The 27,358-nt window shown below is 45.1% G+C and overlaps 1 protein-coding gene across 1 annotated transcript in view; it reads left to right on the forward strand.

The window, feature by feature from the left end:
* Positions 1 to 27,358, forward strand: part of LOC123745002 (forkhead box protein F1) — a 119,900-nt gene that overhangs the window by 4,573 nt on the left and 87,969 nt on the right. The window contains exon 2 of the mRNA XM_045725250.2: positions 9,211 to 9,387. Within this exon, the coding sequence (XP_045581206.1) occupies positions 9,211 to 9,387 (177 nt within the window). The remainder of the gene's footprint in view (positions 1 to 9,210; positions 9,388 to 27,358) is intronic.

Raw genomic sequence — 27,358 nt, forward strand, 5'->3', positions numbered from 1 at the left:
GGTTTGTTCACCATGGTTGTTCACCAGGGTTGTTCACCGGGGTTTGTTCACCGGGGTTGTTCACGTGGGGTTGTTCACCGGGGTTGTTCACCGGGGTTGTTCACGTGGGGTTGTTCACCTGGGTTTGTTCACCGGGGTTGTTCACGTGGGGTTGTTCACCTGGGTTTGTTCACCGGGGTTGTTCACGTGGGGTTGTTCACCTGGGTTTGTTCACCGGGGTTGTTCAACCGTTCTCTAGCATTTGGGACCCTGATCCAGTCATTACAGCGTGTGCCTGTATATCTCTCCCTTTCTCATTCCTTCTCCATTCTACTCCCTCTTTCCCCCCCACCCTCTTCTTCGTACTCCCTCATCTCCCTCTTCTTCCTCCCTCCTCTTCCTACTCCCGCCTCTTCCATCTTCTACCTACTTCTTCCCCCTCTCCTTCCTACTCCCCCAGCTCTCCTCCCCTGCGCTATGGCTGTCATTCACTGAGGTTAGGCTTGGCTGAACCCCAACCACAACATATTACACTACACCCGCCCCTCACCCCTCACCATTTGCTCACCTACTACAACAACAACAACTACAACAACAACAACTACTACAACAACAACACGACAGTTACTACTACTCCAGCTGATCCCACTGATAATAAAGCCTTATTAAGACCTGTTGGTGCATCAAGAGTTGTTTCCAGACAAGTTATTGATTGTGATGTGTGTCTATGTTTCCAAGACAAGTTATTGATTGTGATGTGTGTCTATGTTTCCAAGACAAGTTATTGATTGTGATGTGTGTCTATGTTTCCAAGACAAATTATTGATTGTGATGTGTGTCTATGTTTCCAAGACAAATTATTGATTGTGATGTGTTTATATGTATGTATTAACACGATGTACTGAACGGGGTGAGAATAGCTTGAGCGGCCTCGTCCCTTTGTGTGTATTTTACCTCAATAAACTTATTTCAATTTCAATTTCAATTTCCAAGACAAGAGGAGCAATGGCAGCCTTTCCTTGTAGGAGCGGACAGCACGCTGGATTTGTGATCCTGTGGTCCTGGGTTCGATCCCAGGCGCCGGCGAGAAACAATGGGCAGAGTTTCTTTCACCCTATGCCCCTGTTACCTAGCAGTAAAATAGGTACCTGGGTGTTAGTCAGCTGTCACGGGCTGCTTCCTGGGGGTGGAGGCCTGGTCGAGGACCGGGCCGCGGGGACACTAAAAAGCCCCGAAATCATCTCAAGATAACCTCAAGATAACGACTCTCCCTCATTATCTTCAGTGGTTGTGGACTTTGATACTCTCAATTTTACAACCAAGTACAACGTATTCCAGGGACCTGCCCGAAACGCTACACGTACTAGTGGCTGTACAAGAATGTAACAACTCTTGTATATATCTCAAAAAAAAAAATACTGTAGGTCCAGACACTGTCTACATTTTACATTTATTTTTTATCTACACATTCATTATTATTTATCTACATTACAAACTCTTGCATGTTGACGTGTTGACGTCAGCATCAGGACGTCATATACTCATTTGGAGCTTAAATTCCTGGGCTTTGTATATCTGCACTGGGATATACATTAAGTAGTTATACATTGTATAAAAAATACGATAATATATACATATAAGTTGCTTAAACGACAGTTTTTCATTCTTAATCTTGGGTTAGTCTACTGGTGCTCATCAGACTAGTACAGACACTACGTTAGAAAATTCAACTCATGGGAGGCCTCGACCAGGCCTCAGTAATAATTACAATTATTACTTAACCTATTAAAGGTATAGGTAAAGTAATAATTGTAATTACGAAACAATAAGATGCTTATCTTAACATACTAAGAAGGTTAGGTAAGGTCGGTGTTTTCTATGAAGCTTTTTCAAGGTAAACTAGTATGTTTAGTATGTCACATACGCACGTATTTAATAAGTCAATATTGACTGAAAGAAAATGTGAGAACGGGTTGGGTCAAGAATACTATAGGTCCGGACACTGTCCTGGGCTACAGTAAACTCACAGTGTACCTGTACACCAAGAAGTGTGGTTAACCTCTTTAGTGTATGTCAACTCCGGCTTGATGTTTGAAAAGTCCCACAAGTTATCTTGAGCTATATGTAAAGACCTGTTGAGTTTGACTGCTCCAATCTATGTATGCCCCGAGTATACTCACTATGTATACTATGTATACTCACATGCCCCGAGGGCAAAAGAACATACCCAGTTGTGGCAGACGAGTCCCAGAGACACTCGATTTATTTATGAAATGTGTCAACTAATATTTGTCGAGGCTAAAAACGTCATATCTGGAGTAATCATGTAAAACTTCAGTGAAGAAACGACGACTTTAAAACAAGATTACAAATAACAAAAACAAAAATTTAATATATTTACACAAATACTTAATGCATAATTTTAGAATATCATATCCGGAGTAATTCTGTAAAATAAATTACTCGATTCATTCAGTTACAGCGATTCCCGTCGACTTTTTTTTTTAACTAAATAATGCCAAAACCATCGTTAGAATGTATTAAAAAAAATTCCCATCATCCATTACAAATTTTCTCAGGCAGAAAATATATAATAACAGCGACTTCAGAATTTTAAATATAATTTTAAATTAAAATATTAACCTGAACGATTAATTTATGTTCCTATAAATAATTTAGAAGAGTTTCCCTAAATTTTGTTAATCGTCCTTTCTTGATTCTGTTAAAATGTATTAACTTTAATACATTTTAACAGAATATTAATACAAATATGGTTATTCAATTTTATTGATTTATTATTATTTTTAATATGGCTTTAAATAAATAAAATTGTAATTGTGAGTAAATTAGTTCTTGTTCTTATTCTGAATCTTATTTTGGAGTCAATGTTTTGTTCAACCATGTTGTTTGGGTTGGTGTTGGGCTTAAGGCTTTGGAGGCTTATTAAGGCTTCCACAACAGCATACTGACCAACTAGCAAGTACACTTTAGCCCCGGACATACTCCAAACCTATTGTAAACTCTAACTTACAATACCTCTAACTTATAATACCTCACAAAGTGGGGTATATACCGCTTGGTATATACGTCCATTCCACTCTAGGTATATAATATATAATATATATATATAATTAGTCATCATTTTATCTTTGTTAAATTAACTGAAAGTATTTTTGTCACGCCATTTTTTATTGAATTACAATATTTTTATTGTTGGAATTATTTTTTATTTACTTAAAAACGGTCACTGTCGCCTTGAGTTGACAAGTTAATGCACTTAGTAATATAGACGTACAAATTACATTCCGTTCTCAGTATATTTGTAAGAAAAACCTGTGAAATGAGGAAATAGCCTTAGTAAACAAATCTACCAACCCGTCCTCGACTCAAGTAAATTACATCTAGCGGTCGCCCCCACAGACGCATTCATAAATTTTAACTTGCTGTTCATTTAAAACAAGAATTTTCTCAAATATAAATTAGTATTATATTAGCATATTATGCATATATAGGCATAGGTTAGGTTAGGTTAGGTTAGGTTAGGTGTTTAGGTTCGGTTGGCGATTATTTGCATTTGTAGTACGTGGGTGAAGCATTTATAGCGTTGTGGTTCAAACAAAACTCGTCAGTGAAGCACTTGTTCCGGAAGTGTTCGAACGAAATCAGTTGCGAGTCGTGTGTAAACCGCTTTTCATTCATAAACAGGGGGTTTGGCGGGTGGATGGAATCACTTTTGGATCTTTGTTTGGAGGACGGGCTGAATCTACAAGGGCGTGATAAGGGTTCGAATCTACGCACGGGATGTTCCGAACTGCGCTTTAGCCTTAGTACCTTTGCTGCGCCGGAGCTCCTTCAGAGGTTACGGGCTATTCATGCCCGTGCCACCTCTTGGGTGGCTTAATCGTCATCAATTAATCAATAACCTTCAGAGGCCAGTGTGGTCGACGCCCCACTTGACAGCCGAGAGTAGTTTTGCAGATTTACTAACAAATGACAAGAATTGTTTGGTATAATGTATCACAAATTAATATATATATTAGAATGGGAACTTCGGAACCTTCTTAAGCATTCTTATCCACAAATTAGCCGTCAGTGTGAGTTTAAACAATAATCACACTTATGGAAACTATTTAAAACAAACTATTTAAAACAAAGGGCAAAGGGCACCCTTTGCCCTTTGATCCCAGATCTAGTGTTGTTTACCCAACTAGTCCTCAGGCTATGTTCATTCCATCCAGCGGTCGACCCCAAAGACGCATTCATCAGCTTTAACATACTGTTTAATCATAACAGGTTTTTTTTCAAAAATATATTAATATTATTACACATTAGCATATTGTGCATAATTTGGTGTAGGTTAGGTTAGGTGTTTAGGTTATATTGGTAAATATTTGTATCTAGTACTTGGTTGAAGCATTTGGAGTTGCGATTCGAACAGTGGTCGACAGCGAAGCACTGTTCGGGAAATTTTCGAACGTCGTCAGTTGTGAGTCATGTAAAAAGCGTTTTTTATTCATAAACAGCGGGTTTGGCAGCTGCATTTAATCCCTTTTGGCCTTTCTTGATGACGATGGGCCGTGTTTACGTGTTTAAATGTTCGAACTGTACTCTCCACGTTTGATACAAAAACACCCTAAGTCAGGAGCCCATTGTCATCAACAACGGCCAATGTTCATTCCATGCAGCCACCAAACACACTGTTTATGAATGAAAAACGCTGTACACACGACTCACAACTGATAACGTTCGACATTGTCTCGAACAGTACTTCGCTGACGACCTCTGTTCGAATTGCAACTCTGTAAATCCTTCATCCTCGTACTACAAATACAAATAATTGCCAACAGAAGCTAAACACCCAACCTAACCTATGCCTTGTAGGAGGGAGGAGGCCTGGTCGATGACCGGGCCGCGGGGACGCTAAGCCCCGGAAGCACCTCAAGGTAACCTCAAGGTATGCCTAAATATTCACAATATGTTAATATATATTAATTTATATTGAGAAAATATCCATTTTGAACGAACAGCATCTTAAAATTGATGAATGCGTCTTTGGGGTCGACCGCTGGATGGAATGCACACAGTTTAAGGACAGTTTGTTCTGCGGGCATATGGGTGTCCTTACCTCACAGATTTGCCCCTTAGGCAAGTTGCGTCTCCCGATATTAGAGGTCACGGTGAAGCGATGAGCAATCCTCTCACTCACAGTGATTTGTCTGCACTGACTTCGAGCTGGGATCGACTAGATCTCATTATCTTGGAATCTAACTACAGCGCAAAAATGAGACCGAGGTTGAACGACTCAGAGGCCTCGAATGAGTTGTTCCAACCCGTTCTCCAACCAGTCTTCGCACCAGCCCGCCCTACAAACAAAGATCCAAAAGTGATTCCATGCACCCGCCAAACCCCCTGTTTATGAATGAAAAGCGGTTTACACACGACTCACAACTGCTGACGTTCGAACATATCCGGAACAAGTGCTTCACTGACGAATTTTGTTCGAATCACAACGCTATAAATGCTTCACCCACGTACTACAAATACAAATAATCGCCAACAGAACCTAAACACCTAACCTAACCTATCCTATGCCTATATATGCACAATACGCCAATGTATTATAATATCAATTTATACTTGAGAAAATTCCCGTTTTGAATGAACAGCATATTAAAATTTATGAATGTGTCTGTGGGGTCGACCGCTGAATGTAATGGACTTGAGTCGAGGACGGGCTGCTTCGCATACAAAGATCCAAGCTCGCTAGTCAAGCTGCCAAACCCCCTGCTTATTAATGAAAAGCGGTTTACACACGACTCACAACTGATGACGTTCGAACACTTCCGGAACAAGTGCTTCGCTCACGTCCTCTGTTCGAACCACAACGCTGAAAATGCTTCACCCACGTACTACAAATACTAATAATCGCCAACAAAACCTAAACACCTAACCAGTGCCTAAATATGCACAATATACTAATATATAATATTAATTTATACTGTATTTGAGAAAATTACTATTTTTATTGAACAGTAAGTTAAAACTGTTGAATGCGTCTGTGGGGTCGACCGCCGGATGGAATGGACTTGGTCTGAGGACGGGTTGAATTTTTGTCTTCTTGGAGTGTGCTGTTAGGTCTTTTTTATGATTTATTTTATATTTTGTATATATTTTCTCTTATTATTATTCTATTACTATATTAATATTAGTATTTTTAAATACTACTAATAATATTAATATTATTAATTTTTTATTGTCCTAGTCTTTTAAATTTAAATGATCTTCATAAATCTTTGAACTTTTGAATTTATGTGTTAGCTAATTTTGGCAGAAAAATTATATATATATATATATATATATATATATATATATATATATATATATATATATATATATATATATATGTCGTACCTAGTAGCCAGAACGCACTTCTCAGCCTACTATGCAAGGCCCGATTTGCATAATAAGCCAAGTTTTCCTGAATTAATATATTTTCTCAAATTTTTTTCTTATGAAATGATAAAGCTACCCATTTCATTATGTATGAGGTCAATTTTTTTTTTTATTGGAGTTAAAATTAACGTAGATATTTGACCGAACCTAACCAACCCTACCCAACCTAACCTAACCTATCTTTATAGGTTACGTTAGGTTAGGTAGCCGAAAAAGTTAGGTTAGGTTAGGTTAGGTAGGTTAGGTAGTCGAAAAGCAATTAATTCATGAAAACTTGGCTTAATAGGCAAATCGGGCCTTGTATAGTAGGCCGAGAAGTGCGTTCTGGCTACTAGGTACGACATATATATATATATATATATATATATATATATATATATATATATATATATATATATATATATATATATATATATATATATACAGAGAGAGAGAGAGAGAGAGAGAGAGAGAGAGAGAGAGAGAGAGAGAGAGAGAGAGAGAGAGAGAGAGAGAGAGAGAGAGAGAGAGAGAGAGAGATGTATCCATTTTTTCGTACTTTAGTTGTACAGTCCTGGACAGCTGCATGTTCAAGACTAAAGTACAGTAGTCATGTTGGTTGGTCAGTAAGTTATTATGTTGGACTTAATAACCATCTAGATGTTGATTGGTCTTAAGCAAACAAGTCTTTTCTCGAGAGTAACATTCTGAGGAAACATACACACGATGTAGTGCTTAACAGTAGAATAAACACAAATTCTACCAGAAGATTATGATAATCAGACACCAGTGGGATGAGTGGATTGCATATTTTTGGATTATTTTGAAACATTTAACAATGTCTCATACAAGACTTCCTGCAGCTGGGGAGACAGGCCGGTATATTTTTCTTTATTATATAATATACAATACAAAGATCATATTTACATCAATTTACAAGGGAAAATACTATATTTATATATATATATTTTATATAATTCTCAGTAAACCAATTTTCCATATTACCACCGAGCATGAGCCGTAAACCCCAAATGTTATACTTGATCCTGCCTCGCAAGAACTTCAATATTTTGTCTACTGAGTAACCCTCCTGCCTGCCTATCCGCACACAGTAACCCTGCTGTCTGTCTATCCACACCCAGTAACTTTCCTGCCTGCCTATCCACACACAGTATCCCTGCTGTCTGTCTATCCACACACAGTAACCCTCCTACCTGTCTATCCACACACAGTAACCCTCCTGCCTGTCTATCCACACACAGTAACATTCCTGCCTGTCTATCCACACACAGTAACCCTCCTGCCTGTCTATCCACACACAGTAACATTCCTGCCTGTCTATCCACACACAGTAACCCTCCTGCCTGTCTATCCTCACACAGTAGCCCTCCTACCTGCTTATCCACACAAAAAAAGTAATCAGAAAGTAGCATAATTATTGTATTTATAATTTTCTTGCATTTTATGTCAATATGAGACATTAAAAACCTCATTAAATCCACTCTAATGCTTGGTCCACATAAAGCTTTAATACTGTTATATCTGGCACAGTTCTAAGTTGGATGAGGGAGTTCCTCCAGGAAAGGTTAGGTTAGGGTTACAGTAAGACAGACTAGAGATACCAGAATGGAGAGAATTAGCAAATGGACAAAATACCGTTTCTTGATTTAAATAATAAAAACCATACGAGACCCACTTTTGAGTATGTAGACCCGGAATGAAACCCCTCACCTGTTTAAAACATAAAACAAACCAAGAAAATGTTCAAAGATAAGCAATAAGACTGGTTCCTGAGCTGAGGGGCTTGAGCAATGGGAAATTCTGAAGGAACAGAATTTCTCACCCACCTCACCACACTGGAAAAATAGGCGGAACATGGGAAACTTGAGAGCGACATACAGTTCAAATGGGAATTAATGTTCAAATGTTCAAAACTAGGAACAGTGAAACGAGGAGACATATATGGACACTAGAGACAGTAAAAAAAATATCGAAATAACTTTATCCGTATTAGCGTGTTAGATCTTCAAGTGAAATGGGTAAAATTAAAGTAGTGGGAAGAAGTAGTGGTAGGTTGGTAAGTCATTTATTATGCACCCCATACCGCTGGTGGGAAGGGTTACAGAGGCACATAATGGGTTCAGGTCCTGAACCCATTATTTAGCTAATGGGTTCATTTAACAGTTCATTTAGCTAAGCAAGTAACAGTCTTGTGAAGCCAGTGACACAGTTACTGGAACAACTAAATGTTACACACAGAGATCACAATAACGTGATGCATCAAATGAACAATTCCACAAGGGCCGTGACGAGGATTCGAACCTGCGTCCGGGAGCATCCCAGACACTGCCTTAATCGACTGAATAAGGCAGTGCCTTAATCGACTGAGCACTGTCGTAGCTCAGTCGATTAAGGCCGAGCCGGTCGGCCGAGGGGACAGCACGCTGGACTTGTGATCCTGTGGTCCTGGGTTCGATCCCGGGCGCCGGCGAGAAACAATGGGCAGAGTTTCTTTCACCCTATGCCCCTGTTACCTAGCAGTAAAATAGGTACCTGGGGGTGGAGGCCTGGTCGAGGACCGGGCCGCGGGGACACTAAAGCCCCGAAATCATCTCAAGATAACTCAAGAATCAAGGCAGTGTCTGGGATGCTCCCGAACGCAGGTTCGAATCCTCGTCACGGCCCTTGTGGATTTGTTTAACTAAATGTTGTGTTATTGCTGTTTTTTTATAATTAATTCCACTATTGTTATTTTCATTATATGTAATGTTTCTGGTCTTCCTGGCGGCCCTTCCTCAGGCTCCCCCGGTCCGCTAACGCCGCCTGGGAGTGAGGGTGTGAGCGGCTACATGGGCGTGGCGCAGGACCACGGACACACGCCCACCGTCCCCAACACCGCCCACGTCTCCGCCTACAACCCCTCCCTCCACCATCACCACCATCACCATCACCACCACGACCTCGCTGCGCTCCACGGTCGGTACCGTAAATAGCTTTTGTAGTTCTCTTTCACTATAAGTTTACAGGTGAGAGCGGAAACGGTCCCGAGTCCCGTCAAGGTGAGTTTCTTGCACTGACTTGTTGTTGATTGATTGATTGATGAAGATTAAGCCACCCAAGAGGTGGCACGGGCATGAATAGCCCGTAAGTGGTGGTCTGGCACGGGCATGAATAGCCCGTAAGTGGTGGTCCTTTTGAGCCATTACCAGTATCAAGAGCTGATACTGGAGATCTGTGGAGGTGCGACTGCACTCTGCGTGACGGGAGATGTCTCCCGTGTGTTGTTGATTGATTGATTGATGAAGATTAAGCCACCCAAGAGGTGGCACGGGCATGAATAGCCCGTAATTGTTGTTAATGTGCCCGTTGTTCAACTATTGGGAAACATCTCCCGTCACGCAGGGTGCAGTCGCACCTCCTCAGATCTCCAGTATCAGCTCTTGATACTGGTAATGGCTCAAAAGGACCACCACTTACGGGTTATTCATGCCCGTGCCACCTTTTGGGTGGCTTAATCTTCATCAATCAATCAATCAACTATTGTGGCTGTGTTGCGTCTGTGGCAGAATGTGTATGGCTCGTCATCACCTCTCTGGCTGTACACGTCTCAATGTGAAGTTAGTATCACGTGAAACGGTCTCCTGCCTACAAATTTAAGAAATGTCGCTGGGGGGGGATTAAACTTTCAAGTAACTGGATAATTTTTCACTGCAGTTCCTTATCAGCCTGGCTGTGATGAATGATCATGCGGGCTACGAAGACTATCTGGTTGATCTTGTTATCAGATCTGGTTGATCTTGTTATCAGATCTGGTTGATCTTGTTATCAGATCTGGTTGATCTTGTTATCAGATCTGGTTGATCTTGTTATCAGATCTGGTTGAGACAAACAGCCTTATAGAACAGACAATCACCAGGAGAGGCTGCATGGCCCTAAGTCAGGCTGCGACAGTAGAGTTTATCATCCTCGTGCACAGGAGGTGATAAAGTGATAAAGACTTTGTGTGATGGGTACAGGAGGGAGTTTAAAGAGAAAGGATCATTGGCCCACAGTTTGACGTTGTGACATTAGTCTCAAAGAGGAATATGAACGCTACACGCAGTATCCTGCCAGAAACGCTTTGCGTAATAGTGGCTTTAGGCATTGTATGTACTAGCTCTATCTATGAATCCGTCAACTTTTGTATTTGTATGTATGTACTTTACCTGAATAAATATTTGTATTTGTATTTGTAAAGGCGGGTGTTGCGTGCCCGGTTAATTGTTACATAAATACTCTACAATACCTGTTTTGGGAGTTTAAAAAGTTAAAAAAATGCCTGTAATTGCTTAAGCATATGCTACCGCTTGAGCGCAGAAGCGACTGAAGCTGAATTTTTAGCAGTTACAAAAACATCTGAAGGTGCTTATGATATTTTATCTCGAATTAGGCACAAGATTAAAACTATTTAGTGACTTTTTTTTTTTTTAAGTTTCCCCTGGAACGCGACCCGCCAATTGTTTAACAACCAGGTATACAATCCATGCTGGGTGAACAGAGGCGTACATACGATTAGCGCCTAGTCAATCTCCCCACCTATGAAAGTTTGATTGATCTACCTTCGGGGGCACTTGTCCCGCCTCAGACCAACTTAGAAACCAATTATGTCTTTCTGTAGCTCATTAGAGCACGGTGGGGGGGGGGAGGGTTGCGCCCTTCAAAAACCCACTTATATTAATGAAACACTTGATCTGTTTGTTGTTTACATATCTGAATGAATGCAGCGCATTGTGCGACCTTAGGAATTTTTTTTTTTATCTTTATTTAAGAAAATACAATATAAATAATAAATTTTTAGTAAAATGTGACATTTTGTGACGGAAGGTTCCTGAGCCTTGCCTTAGAGGCTTCTACACACCTTTTGATGCATCTTATTTCAGCACCGTCTGTGTGGTTCTAAAGGTTGTACGCTCTGGTTTTGAAGACTAACCACACACCAGAAGATGAGGATACGACGACGTTTCGGTCCGTCCTGGGCCATTATCAAGTCGATTATGACAATCGACTTGATAATGGACCGAAACGTCGTCGTCTCATCTACTGGTGTAAGGTTAAGTCTTGATATCTTCAGCCACGTTATAGTAACTCCTCGTCTCTCTCTCTCTCTCTCTCTCTCTCTCTCTCTCTCTCTCTCTCTCTCTCTCTCTCTCTCTCTCTCTGGGTTTGCATACACCACTGATGTGATCCCGTTAAGGTTTGCTTCTTCTGATTTGCTAGGGGTTATGTCTACTCGTCTTTTCTTTTTCTGATTCAGAAATTAGTTACTGTGTTGTCCCTTTTTCAACTCATCTCTCAAGTGGGTATAGGGTCATCATGAGATGTTTCTGTTTTTCTCTCAATTTTACCGTCAGCAAACACTGACTCGGAGAACCTTGAGAGAGAGAGAGAGAGAGAGAGAGAGAGAGAGAGAGAGAGAGAGAGAGAGAGAGAGAGAGAGAGAGAGAGAGAGAGAGAGAGAGAGAGAGAGAGAGACTGAGATTGAGACTGAGACTGAGGCTGAGGCTGAGGCTGTCAGGTATAGTGAGTGAGAGGTAGAGGACAAAGGGGCAGCATCATCAGGCCAGGGCAACACTGGTCAGGTTACGTCCCTCGGGTCGGAGTCGTCCCCGTCGTCGCCTAGGGCTCGGGTCACCTGGGGTCACCACAGGGTACCAAGGGGAGAGAGAGAGAGAGAGAGAGAGAGGCAGGAACCGGGTAGAGGAGAGGGGAGCCGAAGAGAGAGTTAGGGGAGAGGAAATCTGACGGGAAAACTGAGTGAGACGAGAGCTGGTTGGATGTAAACTAGTAAATTGTAAAATGTAAATAAATAAATAAATAAATAAAATGATAGGGAAAATAATTCAACAGGTATTGCATTGAACTGCTGATGTTCGCTGATGCTTAATAGTTGATGCTTGACACCTGCAATCACAACTAGGTGAGTACACACACACATACACCCTGGTGGCTGAGTGGAGAGCACTCGGGATACGTAGTCCTGTGGACCGGGGATCGATCCCAGACGATGATGGAAAGAAATGGGAAGTGTCTTTCACCCTGATGCTCCTGTTACCTAGCAATAAATACGTACATGGGAGTTAGACACCTGTTACAAGTTGTTTGTGTGTGTGTGTGTGTGTGTGTGTGTGTGTGTGTGTGTGTGTGTGTGTGTGTGTGTGTGTGTGTTTTCACCTAGTTGTATTTTGCGGGGGTTGAGCTTTGCTCTTTCGGCCCGCCTCTCAACTGTCAATCAACTGTTTACTAACTACTTTCTCTCTCTCTCTCTCTCTCTCTCTCTCTCTCTCTCTCTCTCTCTCTCTCTCTCTCTCTCTCTCTCTCTCTCTCTCTCTCTCTCTCTCTCTCTCTCTCTCACACACACATACACTCACTCACTCACAGACATCCCCAGGAAGTAGTCCATAGCAGCTGTCTAACTCCCAGGAACTTATTTACTGGGGAGTTAGACAGCTGAACAAAGCTGTCTAACTTTGTTAGACAGTTGAACAAAGGCATCGGGGTGAAAGAAACTCTGCCTATTTATTTCCGCCACAGCCGGGGGATCGATCCCCGGAAGAAGGATTACGAATCCCAAGCACTGTTCACTCAGCCACTAGGCCCCATGTGTGTGTGTGTGTGTGTGTGTGTGTGTGTGTACTCACCTATTTGTACTCACCTATTTGTGCTTGCGGGGATTGAGCTTTGGCTCTTTGGTCCCGCCTCTCATCTGTCAATCAACTGGTGTACAGATTCCTGAGCCTACTGGGCTCTATCATATCTACATTTAAAACTGTGTATGGAGTCAGCCTCCACCACATCACTGCCTAATGCATTCCATCCGTTAACTACTCTGACACTGAAAAAGTTCTTTCTAACGTCCCTGTGGCTCATGTGGGTACTCAGTTTCCACCTGTGTCCCCTTGTTCGCATACCGCCAGTGTTGAATAGTTCATCCTTGTCTACCTTGTCAATTCCCCTGAGGATTTTGTAGGTAGTGATCATGTCTCTCCTCACTCTTCTGTTTTCCAGTGTCGTAAGGTGCATTTCCCGCAGTCTTTCCTCGTAACTCATGCCTCTTAGTTCTGGGACCAGTCTAGTGGCATACTTCTGAGCTTTTTCCAGCTTAGTCTTGTGCTTGACAAGGTACGGGCTCCATGCTGGGGCCGCATACTCCAGGATTGGTCTTACGTATGTGGTGTACAAGATTCTGAATGATTGCTTACACAGGTTCCTGAAGGCTGTTCTGATGTTAGTCAGCCTCGCATATGCCGCAGACGTTATTCTTTTTATGTGGGCTTCAGGAGACAGGTTTGGTGTGATATCAACTCCTTGATCTTTCTCTCTTTTCGTTTCATTAAGTACTTCATCTCCTATTCTGTATCCTGTGTCTGACCTCCTGTTTCCACCGCCTAGTTTCATTACTTTGCATTTACTCGGGTTAAACTGTAACAGCCATTTGTTGGGCATTCATTCAGTCTGTCTAGGTCGTCCTGTAGCTTCCTACTATCATCCTCCTACTATCATCCTGCATCCTATCATATGTGTGTGTGTGTGTGTGTGTGTGTGTGTGTGTGTGTGTGTGTGTGTGTGTGTGTGTGTGTGTGTGTGTGTGTGATAAGTGATATATTAAGTTACTGTGCGTATATTATGCACAATCATGGTCTGGCCCAGATTTCTGTTTACCCTCCTCGCCGGACCAGTCACAGCCCTCCCTCCCTCCCTCTCTGAAGCCTCTCCTTCCCTCACACCCTCCCTCCCTCCCTCTCTGAAGCCTCTCCTTCCCTCACACTCTCCCTCCCTCCCTCCTCTCCTCACCCCTCCCACCCTACACCCCTACACTCCCGTCCCTGGGGACGTGTACGTGGTCACCAGGACACCAAACAACAGGGGCCACCATGTAAACAGAGAAACAGGTTCTTTTCACGGTAACAACTTCTTGAAGAAGTAGACAGATGATAGGAGACGCGGACCATCACTTGAAGCACCAGACAAGACGCCAAGAACTACTTAAACCACAACACGGTGAACAGAGAACAAAATGAAGAAGAAGAACAATATATGCAAGTTAAAGCCTAGCTTGAACAAAAAAACATTTAAAACAAAAATAAGCAAGAAACAGAAGGAAATGAAGATAAAAATCTCGATAAAGCTGCGAAAAGTTAGGCGAGGGGTTGTGGGCGGCCTGTTGTTGTTGTGGGCGGGCTTGGAGGGGCGGGCTATGGGTGGGGGGGCGGGAGGCGTGGGTGCTGACGGCGGGTGACAAATTGCGCGCCAGAACAAGTGACGGGCGGGGTGCGTGAGGCGTACCATCCACACTCCTTAATTAATGATCTCCCTCCATGCCCGCCTCACAACAACAACTCCAAAGAATCATCATCTTTGGCCTGCATTTTATTATTATTTTTATGTTTTAGATTATTTATGTCTACTCTTTTATTTATTACTGCAGCAACTGTTTCTTATCTGATCTCTCTCTCTCTCTCTCTCTGTCTCTCTCTCTCTCTCTCTCTCTCTCTCTCTCTCTCTCTCTCTCTCTCTCTCACTCTCTCTCTCTCTCTCTCTCTCTCTCTCTCTCTCTCTCTCTCTCTCTCTCTCTCTCTCTCTCTCTTTTCTCTCTCTCTCTCTCTCTCTCTACCCTTGAGCACCGTGGGTGACTACCCTGGAGCACCGTGGGTGACTACCCTGGAGTACCGTGGGCGACTACCCTGGAGCACCGTGGGTGACTACCCTGGAGCACCGTGGGTGACTACCCTGGAGCACCGTGGGTGACTACCCTGGAGCACCGTGGGCGACTACCCTGGAGCACCGTGGGTGACTACCCTGGAGCACCGTGGGCGACTACCCTGGAGCACCGTGGGTGACTACCCTGGAGCACCGTGGGTGACTACCCTGGAGCACCGTGGGTGACTACCCTGGAGCACCGTGGGCGACTACCCTGGAGCACCGTGGGTGACTACCCTGGAGCACCGTGGGTGACTACCCTGGAGCACCGTGGGCGACTACCCTGGAGCACCGTGGGTGACTACCCTGGAGCACCGTGGGTGACTACCCTGGAGCACCGTGGGCGACTACCCTGGAGTACCGTGGGTGACTACCCTGGAGCACCGTGGGTGACTACCCTGGAGCACCGTGGGTGACTACCCTGGAGCACCGTGGGCGACTACCTTGGAGCACCGTGGGCGACTACCCTGGAGCACCGTGGGCGACTACCCTGGAGCACCGTGGGCGACTACCCTGGAGCACCGTGGGTGACTACCCTGGAGCACCGTGGGTGACTACCTTGGAGCACCGTGGGCGACTACCCTGGAGCACCGTGGGCGACTACCCTGGAGCACCGTGGGTGACTACCCTGGAGCACCGTGGGTGACTACCTTGGAGCACCGTGGGCGACTACCCTGGAGCACCGTGGGCGACTACCCTGGAGCACCGTGGGCGACTACCCTGGAGCACCGTGGGCGACTACCCTGGGACACCGTGGGCGACTACCCTGGAGCACCGTGGGCGACTACCCTGGAGCACCGTGGGCGACTACCCTGGGACACCGTGGGAAGGACCTAACCCGGAGCGAACACTGGCCTGAAGAAAGATTAACGATGACTCCTTGACAAGTTCACCTCTCTGAGGTGTGAGAGAGAGAGAGAGAGTGAGAGAGAGAGAGAGAGAGAGAGAGAGAGAGAGAGAGAGAGAGAGAGAGAGAGAGAGAGAGAGAGAGAGAGAGAGAGAGAGAGAGAGAGAGTGAGAGAGAGAGAGAGAGAGAGAGAGAGAGAGAGAGAGAGAGAGAGAGAGAGAGAGAGAGAGAGAGAGAGAGAGAGAGAGAGAGAGAGAGAGAGAGAGAGACGTAGTTCATTTGATAGAGAAAAATTAGGTCAGAACTAGGTTCATTGGTACATTATTTAATTAAAATAATATAATACAATACAATGATATTTAAAGCAGGTTTGAATGAGGAAGAAAAAATTATGGCATGTTTTCTTTACTTGATGCCTCTGTTCACCCAGAAGTAAATAGGTACCTGGGAGGTAGGCAACTGTTGTGGGGTGCATTCCAGAAAAGGTCAGTTGTTGTATGTATGTATATATATATATATATATATATATATATATATATATATATATATATTTTATTTAAGTGAAAATATAGCACTGAATAAGGTAAAAGAGGAAACAGATAATGACGGTGCATAAGCCACAAAATAATAACAGGAGGAAGCATAGGTAGAAACTATGTAATAGAAAGAGAGGAATAAAAGGAGAAAGTGAGAGAGGCGGGGAATGACAGAGGTGAGAGGACAAAGAATGATAGACGAGAGAATACGTAAATTGCGCAAGTGGGAAGCAGGTGGAAATGATAGAGAAGAAAGCAAGGGGAAAGGGGGGGGAGAGAAGGAAGAAGAGAAAGGAAAAGCGGCGAAAGTGTCCATAAAAGAGAACTAAGAAGAAAGCAGGATAAGAAGCTGGAGGGCAATAAGAGGACGGGATATTGGAAAACATACTGGATGGCGGGAAAGTATAGAAAAAAGAAGACTGAGAAGCGCAAGGCGGGAGTGTGTTAGGGGCGGGATAGGGGGTGCCAGAGGGAAGGGGGAGCGCGCCACACTCTTTCATTACCGGTTTTTGCCCTGTGAGGGGCGGGAGGGTGATAGATAGACAGATAGATAAAGCCAGTGTGAATTAGACAAACGTGATAATTATGTCAGATAAGCATCGTCAGGCTACACAAGCAAAACGCCGCAAATCTCTGTCAGTAGACGGGAGAATAGCAAGTTCTTCCCAGCTGTGGCGGCTGGCGGTCGGTGCCCAGCCTGTACCACACACACACACACTCTCAACTGTGGTGCTACCACACATGACCAGCCGCTGGAGGACGACCACAGAGGTGGACCCAGTGGCCAGAATGATTCATCACTTCTCAAGTTGGAAGACCACTTCGCTATGTGAAGTAGGAACGGACAGCGAGTTAATGGCACAAAGTCAATAATATGTAAATTACGCTAAAAAAAAGACTTCATTTTAGAATCATAAGTACTGATGTGATGGTGGAGGTCGTGCCGTGCTTAAGGATGTCCTCGCTATAGACCCGGAGGAGGCCGTGACTTCTTGGAGGAGGGCCGTGACTTCTTGGAGGAGGCCGTGACTTCTTGGAGGAGGCCGTGACTTCTTGGAGGAGGCCGTGACTTCTTGGAGGAGGCCGTGACTTCTTGGAGGAGGGGCCGTGACTTCTTGGAGGAGGCCGTGACTTCTTGGAGGAGGCCGTGACTTCTTGGAGGAGGGGCCGTGACTTCTTGGAGGAGGGGCCGTGACTTCTTGGAGGAGGCCGTGACTTCTTGGAGGAGGCCGTGACTTCTTGGAGGAGGCCGTGACTTCTTGGAGGAGGCCGTGACTTCTTGGAGGAGGCCGTGACTTCTTGGAGGAGGGGCCGTGACTTCTTGGAGGAGGCCGTGACTTCTTGGAGGAGGCCGTGACTTCTTGGAGGAGGCCGCGACTTCTTGGAGGAGGGCCGTGACTTCTTGGAGGAGGCCGTGACTTCTTGGAGGAGGCCGTGACTTCTTGGAGGAGGGCCGTGACTTCTTGGAGGAGGCCGTGACTTCTTGGAGGAGGCCGTGACTTCTTGGAGGAGGCCGTGACTTCTTGGAGGAGGCCGTGACTTCTTGGAGGAGGCCGTGACTTCTTGGAGGAGGGGCCGTGACTTCTTGGAGGAGGCCGTGACTTCTTGGAGGAGGCCGTGACTTCTTGGAGGAGGCCGTGACTTCTTGGAGGAGGGCCGTGACTTCTTGGAGGAGGCCGTGACTTCTTGGAGGAGGCCGTGACTTCTTGGAGGAGGGCCGTGACTTCTTGGAGGAGGCCGTGACTTCTTGGAGGAGGCCGTGACTTCTTGGAGGAGGGGCCGTGACTTCTTGGAGGAGGGCCGTGACTTCTTGGAGGAGGCCGTGACTTCTTGGAGGAGGCCGTGACTTCTTGGAGGAGGGCCGTGACGTCTACAGACTAATTGATCTGCTGCCAATGTCATCATGATGAGTTGTATTTGTGTGAAGTGGTATTCATCAAGAAATTGTTAATAATTATCCTGTGCAACGCCCATGTTATTTATAATTGGTGTCACGAGGTTCGTGCTGTCACTCTTGTAATGCAAGTTATCACCTGCTTGAAGAACAGATCATAAATAACTGTATATTACTACTTCTGTGTCTTATTTTATTTAGTGCATCGGTTATCTTGAGGTTATCTTGAGGTTATCTTGAGGTTATCTTGAGGTTACTAGAGATCTTGAGATGATTTCGGGGCTTTTAGTGTCCCCGCGGCCCGGTCCTCAACTAGGCCTCCACCCCCAGGAAGCAGCCCGTGACATCTGACTAACACCCATGTACCTATTTTACTGCTAGGTAACAGGGGCATAGGGTGGAAGAAACTCTGCCCATTGTTTCTCGCCGGCGCCTGGGATCGAACCCAGGATCACAAGTCCCGCGTGCTGTCCGCTCGGCCGACCGGCTACCATCTAACCGGCTGCTAATCACCTAATCGGTAGCTAACTGCAGTGCAGCTTGTTCGATTAGTACATAGTTCGGCCAGCCGTTTAAGGTGACAGGGGGTAAGTGGGAGGTCGCAGCTTATCACATCAGTGTTCTCAGCTCTGTCACACGCGTGATAATCATACACTCCGCCCACCACTTGATCACTGTTATGATTTCCCTGAGAGAGCGCAGCATCAGCTGGACAAGCAGCTACCCTAGACTATATGAAGTGGAGTAAAAAAAAAAAAAAAAAAAAAAAAAAAAAAAACTTGCCCGAAACGCTACGCGTACTAGTGGCTGTACAAGAATGTAACAACTCTTGTATATATCTCAAAAAAAAAGAGTACAGTGTGTTTTTTGCCACACTGTGCTCCACTTCATATAGTCTAGGGTAGCTGCACTAATGCAGATGTACCTAATGTGTTAATACAAAAAAAATCAGTGTGGTACAGGCCTGAGGAATGATAAAGAGGTATATTTACTTATGAGTGTGGGAATAAAGTTCCCTGTGTGGGTGAGAGGGGAGGAGCCACTACCAAAACGGGCTACAGGTAAGGGCTGCTCTTGAAGGGTTGCTAAGCACAATTGTTTACTAACTGCCCTTTTACGCTGTCCACTGACGACCATCCAAATACGAGAAAAAGAAATAGAAATGTTAAGGAAACACACATGAAAAAAATACTGATTTAAATATCACGTTTGTGAATGTTGATGTGAAATGTTGTGCACAATGTTCAGGCATTGAGGAGGGAGATGGGTATTGAGACACAAGAAGGTGAAGGGACGACGACCTTTCGGTCCGTCCTGGACCATTCTCAAGTCGATTTGAGAATGGTCCAGGACGGACCGAAACGTCGTCGTCCCTTCATCTTCTAGTGTGTGGTCTGGTCAAATTACTTTAGCCACGTTATTGTGACTCATCGCCTGCACATGGGTATTGAGCAACCCGTTCTCGCAGTTTCTTACAGTCAATATTGACTTATTAAATACGTGCATATGTGACATACTAAACATACTAGTTTACCTTGAAAAGCTTCATAGAAAACACCAACCTTACCTAACCTTCTTAGTATGTTAAGATAAGCATCTTATTGCTTCGTAATTACAATTATTACTTAACCTATACCTATAATAGGTTAAGAAATAATTGTAATTACGAAGCAATAAGATGCTTATCTTAACATACTAAGAAGGTTACCTTACCTACCTTGAGGCTGAGGTTAGGTAAGGTCGGTGTTTTCTATGAAGCTTTTCAAGGTAAACTAGTATGTTAAGTATGTCACATATGCACGTATTTAATAAGTCAATATTGACTATACGAAAGTGCGAGAACGGGTTGGTATTGAGAGGTTGGTGGTGACGCGGGTGATGGAGACGCATGATGGAGGTGCAGCAGCAGCAGCAGCAGCAGCAGCAGCAGGAAGGGCCAAGCTGTCCACAGCATAAACTGTTTGCTCCCGGGCGCGTGGATTCGACCGTGTTTGTAACTGTTTGTAAATAGCGGCCATTAAAGCTAACATTTACATGGGGGGCGGCCTTGACCGACGGGGTCAGGGGAGGAGGAGGAGGAGGAGGCGGGGTCGGAAGGAGGTGCAGACGAGGGGATATTACCAGCAGGAGTCCCAGGGGGGAGCGTCAGTCCACCTGGCGGAGGCCACCACGATGCATGTGCCTGGGATGCGACCTGCGGAGACTTAACTTAAACCTCTGTGCACTTACTGCCCCCGTCTCAACCACTGTGAAGCACCGAATTCGCCCCAAATGTTGTGTAACATATCGGAATCTCTGTGGAAAACCTTATGAACCCACCTGAAGTGTTGCAAAAGTCCCTGTGAAGCTTGCACGAAGTCCTATGGATCCTATGGAACCCATATATTGCAACTGTGAACCCCCATTGGTGAAGTGACACCTGTCTTGGAACCACGTGAAGCCCGTAGCTCCTACCTAAACCTCTCGCCGAGACTTGACAGTGTGGAATATTTTATCCTGGGCCGTTACGTTACGTTACGTTGATCACGCTGATACGTGATCAACTTTTTAGAGTATTTGTCGCGATGAAAATTTGATAAATTGGACTTTTAAGCGCTCATAGTCATTATTTTTACAATTTCGCGACCACTTCTTCTGCTGTTTTTTTTTATTTTTGTTGTTGTTGAATATCTTATGCCTGAAATGTAACAATGTTTTTTTTTTTTAAAGGGAGGGACAATACATTAGCCGTGATTGGCAGTGAAACAGACTGACAGTACCAGATGATAAAGGCGACAGTGACAAGACAGTTGGTGTAAATGAATTACAGATGGCTAAAGACTGTCAGATGGCACTGTACTACTGTCACTGACAGTAGTACAGTGACAGAGGGTGAAGGTGCCACAAGTGTCATGTGGTGACAGTGACACAGTGACTGGTGAGAGCATGGCACAGTGACTGGAGGAAGTGAGAGTGGAGACAGATAGTGAAGGAGACAAGAGAGAGAGAACAAGAGTAATACGGTTCAACCCGGTGTCGTGTTTCGTGTAGCGGTCGTTGTGCCTCACAAGAACAGCCAACCTCTGTATGTAGCTGTCAGCGACAACTATGTAGAACAGACGGTAAGTGTGACGGGGGGGGGGGGGGTTGTGAGCTACCGTCGCTGGGAGTAACAGGGGGGGGGGGACAGTGACACAACATCTTCCATGGAAGATAGCAAACTGAAGATTAAATATGAATATAAATATGATATATTAACATTAACACACACACACACACACACACACACACACACACACACACACACACACACACACACACACACACACACACACACACACACACACGCACCAAACTCTTCAGCACGGGTGGGACACGAACAAGGGGACACAGGTGGAAACTTAGTACCCAGATGAGCCACAGAGACGTTAGAAAGAATTTTTTCAGTGTCAGAGTAGTTAATAAATGGAATGCACTAGGAAGTGATGTGGTGGAGGCTGACTCCATACACAGTTTCAAATGTAGGTATGATAGAGCCCAGTAGGCTCAGGAATCTGTACACCAGTTGATTGACAGTTGAGAGGCGGGACCAAAGAGCCAAAGCTCAACCCCCGCAAGCACAATTAGGTGAGTACAATTAGGTGAGTACACACACACACACACACACATGGGGCCTCGTAGCCTGGGGCCTCGTATGTGGGGGCCTCGTAGCCTGGTGGATAGCGGTGGGGGCCTCGTAGCCTGGTGGATAGCGCACAGGACTCGTAATTCTGTGGCGCGGGTTCGATTCCCGCACGAGGCAGAAACAAATGGGCAAAGTTTCTTTCACCCTAAGTGCCTCTGTTACCTAGCAGTAAATAGGTACCTGGGAGTTAGTCAGCTGTCACGGGCTGCTACCTGGGGTGTGTGTGTGTGTGTGGTGTGGAAAAAAAAAAGTAGTTAGTAAACAGTTGATTGACAGTTGAGAGGCGGGCCGAAAGAGCAAAGCTCAACCCCCGCAAAAACACAACTAGTAAACACACACACACACACACACACACACACACACACACACACACACACACACACACACACACACACACACACACACACACAAAGAGCCAAAGCTCAACCCCCGCAAGCACAACTAGGTGAGTACACACACACACACACACATACATACACACGATTCGAGAAAGAGATCTGGGAGTGGATGTGACACCTAATCTATCTCCTGAGGCACATATAAATAGGATAACGACAGCAGCGTACTCTACACTGGCGAAAATTAGAACTTCATTCAGAAACCTAAGTGAGGAGGCTTTTAGGGCGCTTTACACTGCCTACGTGAGACCAATCTTAGAGTATGCCGCGCCATCATGGAGCCCCCACCTGAAGAAACACATAAGGAAACTGGAGAAGGTTCAGAGGTTTGCGACGAGGCTTGTCCCAGAGTTACGAGCGATGGAATATGAAGAGCGTCTGAGGGAACTGAACCTTATGACACTAGAGAAAAGAAGGGAGAGAGGAGATATGATAGGGACATATAAAATACTCAGGGGAATTGACAAAGTGGAAATAGATGAAATGTTCACACGTAATAATAACAGAACGAGGGGACATGGGTAGAAACTGGAAACTCAGATGAGTCACAGAGATGTTAGGAAGTTTTCTTTTAGCGTGAGAGTAGTGGAAAAATGGAATGCACTTGGGGAACAGGTTGTGGAAGCAAACTCTATTCATACTTTTAAAAATAGGTATGATAGGGAAAAGGGACAGGAGTCATTGCTGTAAACAACCGATGGCTGGAAAGGCGGGCTCCAAGAGTCAATGCTCGATCCTGCAAGCACAAATAGGTGAGTACACACACACACGTTCTGTGAATCTTTCAAAACATTATATACCACATATGTCAGACCAATCCTGGAGTATGCGGCTCCAGCATGGAGTCCATATCTAGTTAAGCATAAGACTAAACTGGAAAAGGTTCAAGGTTCAAAGGTTTTCCACCAGACTAGTACCCGAGCTGAGAGGTATGAGCTACGAGGAAAGACTACGGGAATTAAACCTCACTTCATTGGAAGACAGAAGAGTTAGGGGGGACATGATCACCACATTCAAGGTTCTCAAGGGAATCGATAGGGTAGATAAAGACAGGTTATTTAACACAAGGGGCACACGCACTAGGGGGCACAGGTGGAAACTGAGTGCCCAAATGAGCCACAGAGATATTAGAAAGAACTTTTTTAGTGTCAGAGTGGTTGACAAATGGAATGCATTAGGCAGTGATGTGGTGGAGGCTGACTCCATACACAGTTTCAAGTGTAGATATGATAGAGCCCAATAGGCTCAGGAACCTGTACAACTGTTGATTGACGGTTGAGAGGCGGGACCAAAGAGCCAGAGCTCAACCCCCGCAAGCACAACTAGGTGAGTACAACTAGGAGAGTACACACACACACAGTTTCAAAATTAGATATAAAATACATATATTTCTGAAATTTTTGCATTTGACGTTCCAGAATTTGGATAATGGGGGGGGGGGGTTCCAGGAGCTGAAGTTTGACTCAACCGACAGAAAAAACTGAGTGGCTGTACATGAGTAACTACAGGTGTGTGGCTACAGTTGAGTAACCGTCCCTCCCCCCCACACACTCGACATTTTCTGACCATCACTCAACTCAACCGGATTATTCAGTTCTTGAAAAGTTATTCATCTTCACTACAAGCTTCCTTAGTCCCTATGCTAAATAGGTGGATGAGGAGGAGAAGGATGGAGAGGAGAAGGATGGAGAGGAGAAGGAGAAGGGAAAAGGAGGGAGATAGAGGAGGGTCGGAGAGAGAGAGTTCAGACCTTCTCTGTAGCGTGGTGTGGCTCGGCCCATCCTGTTATATTCCCAGTCTCTTTAAATCTCCCTAATCCCTTGTAATCGCTCTAAATCCCCCACCCTAATGAGGCGCTCCGGGAAAGTAATCCTTGTTTCATTCAAGGGGAAGATGGAGTTCTTCCTCCAAGAGTTCTAGACCATCCTCCATTAATTTAAGGGGTCTCGTAGCCTGGTGGATAGCGCGCAGGACTCGTAATTCTGTGGCGCGGGTTCGATTCCCGCACGAGGCAGAAACAAATGGGCAAAATTTCTTTCACCCTATGCCCCTGTTACCTAGCAGTAAATAGGTACCTGGGTGTTAGTCAGCTGTCACGGGCTGCTTCCTGGGGGTGGAGGCCTGGTCGAGGACCGGGCCGCGGGGACACTAAGGCCCCGAAATCATCTCAAGATAACTCAAGATAACAAGAATTTCTGTTTTTGTTCTTTGTTATTCTTCATTGACAGGAATGTGTTATTGTGATATATTTGTGATATATTTGTGAAATATGGCGCGTTCATGGGAGCCGGTCGGCCGAGCGGACAGCACGCTGGACTTGTGATCCTGTGGTCCCGGGGTCGATCCCGGGCGCCGGCGAGAAACAATGGGCAGAGTTTCTTTCACCCTATGCCCCCTGTAACCTATCAGTAAAATAGGTACCTGGGTGTTAGTCAGCTGTCACGGGCTGCTTCCTGGGGGTGGAGGCCTGGTCGAGGACCGGGCCGCGGGGACACTAAAAGCCCCGAAATCATCTCAAGATAACCTCAAGATTCTCACGGGGAGGAAATTACGAGAACAAGCAGGGGGCAACACTCACTCACTCACTCACTCATTCACTCACTCACTCACTCACTCACTCACTCACTCACTCACTCACTCACTCTCGTTAGTGTGAGAAAGCGTACAGACTGAGCCGCTTACATTTAATGAAACCCAACACTGTCGGTTTCGAAACTGCTGTCTTTCGAAAGTGTTTCGGTTTCGAAAGGACATTTCGAACACTGCTGTCTTGAGCGTCCGATTGATTGATTGATGTAGATTAAGCCACCGAAAAGGTGGCACGGGCATGAATAGCCCGTAAGAGTGGCCCTTTTGAGCGTCCGAACTGCTTAATATTAAATGTATAGCCTGGCTTTCACTAGCTGCTCCCCCTCCTCCCCCCCCCCATCACATCAAGCAGTCTCCGTGGTGTAGTGGTAAGACACTCGCCTGGCGTTCCGCGAGCGCTATGTCATGGGTTCGTATCCTGGCCGGGGAGGATTTACTGGGCGCAATTCCTTAACTGTAGCCTCTGTTTAACGCAACAGTAAAATGTGTACTTGGATGAAAAGACGATTCTTCGCGGCAGGGGATCGTATTCCAGGGACCATAGGATTAAGGACTTGCCCGAAACGCTACGCGTACTAGTGGCTGTACAAGAATGTAACAACTCTTGTATATATCTCAAAAAAAAAAAAAAAACTTACCCCATCCTCCACTCTTCCTCACCTGCCCCCCCCCCTCCCACAGTCTACCTTCTCCCCCCCCCCCCCCTCCACCCACGTAATCTACATCGGACCATCAACTCGTGTCAGAGCTGTCTTTCTCCCACAGCTTTTAGGAGGGACTATGGGACCTTATGGCGAGGAAGAAAACGGGATGCATGTGGTGGGGATTGTTGACCTCTTGCTTCCCTTCACAGGGCTCACAGGACTCACAGGACTTACAGGGCTCACAAGACTCACAGGACTTACAGGGCTCACAGGACTCACAGGGCTCCCAGGACTCACAGGGCTCACGTACGAGTCCAGTAGGAGCTCAAACCTGTCCTGGCTTGACCATTATGACGTCATAGTATATATATATATATATATATATATATATATATATATATATATATATATATATATATATATATATATATATATATATATATATATATATATATATATATATATATATATATAACACAACATTATATCTCCTATTTTCGTTGGGTTAGGGTAGGTATGCCCATGGAGTATGCCGTAGAAGGGTACATATACTTCTCTCAGGTCTTGGATCCGACTCCACGAAATGGTGAACTCATATTCCCACTGTCGGGGACAGGAAGCCTGCACCTATGCATAACGAATCCCTCTCCCTCCCTCCCCAGGATGCAATCCTACAACAGCTGCCTAACTCCCAGGTACCTATTTTAGTGTTTGGTAAAAAAAAAGGCATTAGGTGGAAAGAAACTCGCTTAACCATTTCTGCCCTGGTCGGGGATCGAACCCGGGTCTAGATTATGAGCCAGTAGCGTAGGCTACTGCACTACAGGACTCGTTCATCTCACTCTGTTTATCTTTTCCTTCCTCTTGTTGTTCCCAGGGGAGAGTTTAACCACTGGTGACCTTTGACCTTTGGCGTAATAACATATGCCCAACAGGTTTAGGTTGACCTATTGGGCCAAGTGGCAGCGGGGGCGAAGGTAAGTAATTGTACATGTGGTGTGTGATGAACAGTGGTGGTGTGTGATGAACAGTGGTGTTGTGTGGTGAACAGTGGTGGTGTGTGATGAACAGTGGTGTTGTGTGATGAACAGTGGTGGTGTGTGATGAACAGTGGTGAACAGTGGTGGTGTGTGATGAACAGTGGTGTTGTGTGATGAACAGTGGTGGTGTGTGATGAACAGTGGTGTTGTGTGGTGAACAGTGGTGGTGTGTGATGAACAGTGGTGTTGTGTGATGAACAGTGGTGGTGTGTGATGAACAGTGGTGTTGTGTGGTGAACAGTGGTGGTGTGTGATGAACAGTGGTGTTGTGTGATGAACAGTGGTGGTGTGTGATGAACAGTGGTGTTGTGTGGTGAACAGTGGTGGTGTGTGATGAACAGTGGTGTTGTGTGGTGAACAGTGGTGGTGTGTGATGAACAGTGGTGCTGTGTGATGAACAGTGGTGGTGTGTGATGAACAGTGGTGTTGTGTGGTGAACAGTGGTGGTGTGTGATGAACAGTGGTGTTGTGTGATGAACAGTGGTGGTGTGTGATGAACAGTGGTGGTGTGTGATGAACAGTGGTGGTGTGTGATGAACAGTGGTGGTGTGTGTGAACAATAAAACACGTGTAAACTGTAGTGTTGTGTTAAAAAAATG

Source organism: Procambarus clarkii, chromosome 57 (assembly GCF_040958095.1).
Source record: "Procambarus clarkii isolate CNS0578487 chromosome 57, FALCON_Pclarkii_2.0, whole genome shotgun sequence".
Lineage (NCBI taxonomy): Eukaryota > Metazoa > Arthropoda > Malacostraca > Decapoda > Cambaridae > Procambarus > Procambarus clarkii.